We start from the raw sequence: 6,265 nt of genomic DNA on the forward strand, positions 1-6,265 counted from the left end.
CTGTTAATTGAGTCACTACAAAGTAATCCCTCTTTACTGACAACTAAACATGTACAGAGAGTAGGAGGGTCGCCCTGTCCTCTTCTTCGAGACAGTGGGTGGGGCAGACCGCTCCAGAAGAGACGCTGGACCTTGAGATACGATATATTTTGCAAACTCAAAAGCCCAAAACAAATGTTCCATCTCAACAGTGCAGTTTGAGCTGGGTTTGTTTCTTACTTGCTCGTGGAGAGACGTAGTTAGGTGATAAGGACCAGCAGATAAACAAATGTGTTCAATTACATTTATGAGGTCAAGAAAGACACATTGAGATCACTTGGATTCCTATTTTTTTATTTTTTTAAAATGCAGTCATCCAAAGAGTTTACAAGTCACCTGGCTGTACTCAAATGATCTATAAGATCCCATTGCTATATACATAAATAGTAACAATTGGTACACACTTTTCACAGTACACACTGTGAAGACCACTGAGACAAATGTAACATTTGTGATATTGGGCTATATGAATAAACATTGATTGATTGATTGATTGATTGATTGATTGATTGATTGATTGATTGATAACAAATCAACAGTACCTGTAGACTGTGTTCAGTGTTGGTCTGCTCAGTGGCTTCAGTAGTATTTGCAGCTAACACTTCAGATTGAGGTTAGAATGCATAATAAAGCCTGAATTAGTGTAAAAAGTTTCAGAATATGGCTGTTCGTTCCCTGGTTTCCAGTCAACCTCCAGTAAACTCAATCAGTGGGTCAAATTCATGTTTCAGATAACATTCATTTAATTGCCCCTTACCTTAAAGGTGGGGTAGGTAATTTTGGAGAAACCAGCTCGAGTGCGCTAGAATTTGAAATTACACAGCCGGAACAAATCTGCCTCTTCCTTACAGAGCCCCTCCTCCAACACACACGAACGCACACTTGACCAATGAGGGCGCGAGATAAGTTTGTGCACAGATGGAAGGCTGACAGGCAGGTAGGCCATCCAGTTATTTTAGCCGGGCCGGCTCAGATGATTGGTCGTGTTTTTTACAGTACTACAGCTTCTACAGATGACATTTTTTATGGATTTTTTGTCAAAGCACTTCAAGATATTCATTGCTATCGGGATGTTAAGAGTATTCCATGGAATATAACAAAGTGTATCTCGAGCCGGTTTCTCAAATGTACCTACCCCACCTTTAAGGGTTATCTTTTCAGCCATATAATGACTGCTTCGTGCACATACAGACAGAGCTATAAAATATAACTTAGTACATTTACTCAAGTACTGTACTTTACAATTTTGAGGGACTTGTACTTTACTTGAGTATTTTCAGTTTTTGCTACTATGTACTTCTACTCCACTACAATTCAGAGGTATATTGTGTACTTTTACTCCACTACATTTATTGAATACCTTTAGTTACTCTGCAGATTTGGAGGTATAATTATTAAAATGATATTCAACACTTCAATATGAATGTAGTTAAACCTGGTCAAAGTAATTCAAACTAGCTGCACCTTTACCAGCTTTGATAACACTTGAATGATCAATCATTATAAAACAATTGGGCAATGTGCATAATAAGTACTTTTGGTACTTTAAGTATATGTTGATGCTAATACTTTTGTACTTTGACTTGAGTAACATTTTGAATGCATGACTTTTACTTGTAACATAGTATGTCTACACTCTGATACTTCTACTAGTACTTAAGTACAAGATCTGAGTATTTCTTCCTCCTATGCATACAGTCTTCTCACACATCATGCTAAGATACAACTGTTTACAATGGAGCATGCATCATGTCACACTGCTGCTACACATCGCTCTTGATGTCCCGCTGGCCCTCGGGCAGGCCCAGGGGTTTGAGGGAGGAGGGGATGGGTAGCTGGAGCAGACTGTCCGGGAATGTGGCCGGGCTGAGCTGCCTCAGTATAGTCTGCATGGCGGTGAGGAGCAGCGGCGCCGGGCTTCTTCCGGACAGATAGCTGAGCGTCTCCTCCCCCAGCACCTCGCTCCATCGCTCCGGCTCTCTGCTCAGAGCCCCTTGCATCTTAAAGTGAACCTTTGGTATGAACATGAGCAGGTTGTCCAGACACTGCCTCCCCTCCCCGCATCTCGCTTCTTTACCCTCCCTGAGTTTCTCCAGAATTACATCCACCGGGGTCAGGCCGTTGTGGTCCGGGGCTTGCGGGGCCGCTCCGTTCCCCAGCAGCATGATGACCACCTCGGGCCGCAGGAGCTCGCAGGCTAGATGCAGGGGGGTCCTGCCGTCCTCCATGTGAAAACACCCGTCTCTGTCCGTGTAGGATGTCGCGCTGGGTATCCGGTGTGTCTCCTGTAAGATGAGGCCGAGGATGTAGCGCCTGTCGTAGCGGACAGCCATGGCCAGGTGCGGGGCGGAGGACGGGCAGCAGCAGAAGCGCTCCCCGGGCTTTGCTAGCGCTTGGTCGGTGTACCGGCTGAGCAGGTACTTGGCGTACGCCTGGTGGTCGTGAACTATAGCGTATAGCAATGCTTCCGAAGAGGTATAACTCCTCTGGCTGGCGTCCTCCTGGTAAAAGGTCTGCATCGTCCGTATTTCCTCCAGCATCCACACCGGCTTCAGGTCCCGCACAGCCCGGTAGAAGAGCAGCGAAAGGGACTTGCGGTTCTTCCCGGGGCTCTGAGCCGCCGAGCTGACGGTGACAGAGGCCATGTCGACCCGGGTAACTTATGTCCTCAATGGGTTAGCCAGCAGACAGACAGCGTCCTTCTTCGCTCTGGAGCCATTACTTCACGAGCTGTGAGTTACAGGAGCAGAACACACACTCATACTGTGTTTACTTACAAAGCACGGAGTGACGACACGCCTGCAGTGCTGTCCTAGAGTCATTTCACTCACAAGGAGACTGGAGACACACATTCCTGCACGCTCCTGACAGCAGCAGCTGCGGGATCCCTCTCTGCAGTACTGCGCTAGTACCCATGCGCAGAATGTAGCAACCTCAAAAGAGTCTTTGAAACTTTATTGACAACTGTGTTCAAATGTTTCCTGAAGGGTAAATAACAGACTGTACACATGTTACAAATGGTATGGATTATATCCTACTGTGTAGCGGTATATAATTATTATTTGTATTATTTTGTATTAGCCTATTATTATTATTATTATTATTTTGACTTCTAATTGTTAGTCTTATAAAACATGCTTGAAGTTAGAAATTATTCTCCAATTTCATCCTTTTTAATTGAAAACTATTTTCATCTGAAAATGGGAGGTGGTGTTAAATAAAATCTGAGTTGCCCCAAATGTAATAAATGAGAGAAAAATGTTTTTCAAATGACTTTTCTCAATTTTGTATTGATATTATTTGACTGAATATTGCCTGAATATACGTTGTCTATCTGCACAATGCTTGCTTGAGGCTGAAATATAATTGTAGTTATACTGTACATGTCAGTGTAACAACTAATCAAAAGAATCATGGGCAGTGGCGACTGGTCATCAGGGGCAGAGATGGTGGGGCTGTGCCCCCACCTAGTGTCAGCAGAATTTTTTTTAAATAATGCTTACAACAAAATGCAAAAAATAAATAAATAAATATATAAAATATATTTTAAGATCATGTTTAATCATCTGATTCGTCTGTACTTTGCTGTTTTAGTCTGTGTTCTTCTAATTAGTGTCCACAGTGCAGGACCGGCCCTGACTAATTTGCTGCCCTCGGCAAGATTTTAGCTGGTGCCCCCCCAAAATGCAGACACTCACTATGACTCGTGCATGTATGCACGTGCACGGTTGTGGCATGACCACCACAACAGAAAGATATGGACACAAGATGTGTGCAAATGTATTTAGTATCCTATATCCATGTGGACATGATTTAAGTGGGGGGTGGACCTAACATCCTCTAGGGGGGTCCGGGGGCATGCTCCCCGGGAAGATTTTATTTTTTAATATTGAAGTTAAAAGCATCAATCTGGTGCACTTTGAGAGCAACATGAAGAGATCTATGGATACATCTCTCAACACCCATATGAAACAGAACTGTAAGCAGATTTATTTTTCTTTATAGATATTTTACAAATCACTCCCCTTTTAAATTGTATTGTTGTTTATTAATAACAACTTTTTTTTACTGTCATATAGTATTTTATACTATAAGAGACTAGATGAAAATCTATTATCTTGTTTTTTTATAACTATAATGATCATATAAAGGTGTGCCTTTATCTCACTGAGCTGAGGTTATCAGAGCCTCTCAGTCTTTCAGGAGAGAGCTCTCTAAAGCTCTCTCCCCTGCTTACACAGTAAATTCCAATGTTAATAAAAGCTGTATACGTTTTTTGGGAGTTTGATTTATTTTTAAATTAACACAAATACAAAATTAAAACCTATAATTGCACACTAAAACCATTATTTCAAAAAAAGAACTTTCACATAAACCTCTGGTTTTTACTGGGGCTGGGGCAGTTCAACTTGATTTTTGGGGGGGGGGGGGTGCGCCATAGTTTATGGGTGCTGTACGCACTATAGGCGTAGTTCTGTTAGTATAAGATAATAAGATGTACTTTGTTGATCCAAAATTGGGAAATGGTGTTATGAAATAAGACATTACAAAAAAAAATTATTTCTAACTTTTTATTTATTTATTTAGTTTCTGTGCCCCCCCATAGATTGGTGCACCCTTAGCATTCACCTTTACTGCCTATGCCAAGGGCAGGCCCTGCCACAGTGTGTGCCTATAGAGGCTTTGCATATGACGTCACGGGTGACGCGGCGTCAGCCCAGCGGCCATACTGGAGTACCAAAACAGACACCGTAATACTCATAGCCTACCTGTTTTTTATCGGACATATAATGGTGAACTTCTGTGCTATTGTTGGCTGCGGCAACAGAGGTGATCGAAACAAGGGGCCAAAGTCATTTTACAGGCTGCCGGCGGTTATAACACACCAGGGTGAAGCAATGTATGCACTTTCAAAGCGTCGACGGGAAACATGGCTCAATAGGATCGGACGGGAGGATCTCAAACCATCCAACCACAACTATACTCGCGTTTGTGGGGATCATTTCACGTCATGTAAGTGTCAGGTTTTACAAATCAACATACAACCCACTTACTAAGACATGTATCTTAACAAGGACATATGAATCCTGGAGTCTGTGTCATCGATCGACATATCAGATTGTGGAGTATCTACAAAACAAAGTCATCCCTTGGCTCAGGTCATCTTCCCACCAGTCTGTCAATCCCCTGCAGTGCTTCGTTTAACTGTAATTTAAAGAAATTCCTCCCCCTACTGGCCATTTGATTATATGTAAACAGTAAAGGCTGTACAGTCCCTGGCACCTTTTCAGAGGCTTTTGGTTTCCTCAATTATTTGTCATGTTCCAATGTCTTGACACCAGCATTTTAAATATATCTAAAGTCTGACTTCGCCTGTCAAAAGAGGTGACATTTGTATTAATTAACAGGTCACCCAGGATATAACTGACCTACAATCTGATTTATTTGCAGGTAAACCAGTGGCACTTTTTGACAAAAATCATCCTGACTGGGCACCGTCTGTCAAATTGGGCCACGAGAAAATTACAGCACCTTCCCCTGCTACACATGCCAGGTATAAACGCGCCAGAAAAAGGTCATCCATCGCACCACTTGATCTCTACAGCATGGTGTCTGATATTCCATCTCCAGAAGAGCCCGCACCAATCCTGGGAGCCACTGGGGAAGAAGGAATGATTGAACCAGAGACTGGCACTGCAACTCAGACTGATTTGACTGGTGAAATGATTGACAAAATGTCATTTGAAATTAATAATGTAACAACAGAAAATGTTAACTTAAAAGAAAAGCTTGTAATATATTACTAATGTATTTTTTACTTTCTAAAGATGTAGATGGGATTACATTGATGGATAAAATAGCTGAAGTGTGCTGCGACCTGAATAATGTGTGTGATACTGTAATACCCATTGATTGAGCCTTTACACTCTGTTACACCCCAATCAACCCATATCAGATTGAAAAATATGATACGTTTGTATTGTAATTATTATTACATTATTGTCAATGTTGTACTTGGTCAATTAAATCATCAAAATCTTGATAATCAGAAAAGTGATTTGGGGTTTGGTTGTGTAGGGGAATGTTTGAACAATTATTTAAGATGTTTTCAGACATGGAAGATTAATGTTTTTCTCTCAAGTTTTCTATTGTCAGATTGTACACCTCCCAAATTGCTTGAATGTGGTTTCAGACCTGCACTGCGCACTAGAATAGTACTGGTAGA

At 41.8% G+C, this 6,265-nt stretch overlaps 1 protein-coding gene across 1 annotated transcript; it reads right to left on the minus strand.

Annotated features, from left to right (window-relative positions):
• Positions 1 to 351: 351 nt before the first annotated feature.
• LOC117440006 (ankyrin repeat domain-containing protein 9) lies at positions 352 to 3,028 on the minus strand. The gene has a single exon (XM_034076190.2). The coding sequence runs from the start codon at positions 2,682 to 2,684 to the stop codon at positions 1,803 to 1,805; it is 882 nt and encodes a 293-aa protein (XP_033932081.1). The 5' UTR covers positions 2,685 to 3,028; the 3' UTR covers positions 352 to 1,802.
• Positions 3,029 to 6,265: the final 3,237 nt, after the last annotated feature.

Source organism: Pseudochaenichthys georgianus, chromosome 24 (assembly GCF_902827115.2).
Source record: "Pseudochaenichthys georgianus chromosome 24, fPseGeo1.2, whole genome shotgun sequence".
In the NCBI taxonomy this organism is placed as follows: Eukaryota; Metazoa; Chordata; class Actinopteri; order Perciformes; family Channichthyidae; genus Pseudochaenichthys; species Pseudochaenichthys georgianus.

Coding starts and splice junctions, on each gene's coding strand:
- LOC117440006 (XM_034076190.2), bottom strand. CDS start 2,684: ATGGCCTCTGTCACCGTCAGCTCGGCGGCTCAGAGCCCCGGGAAGAAC.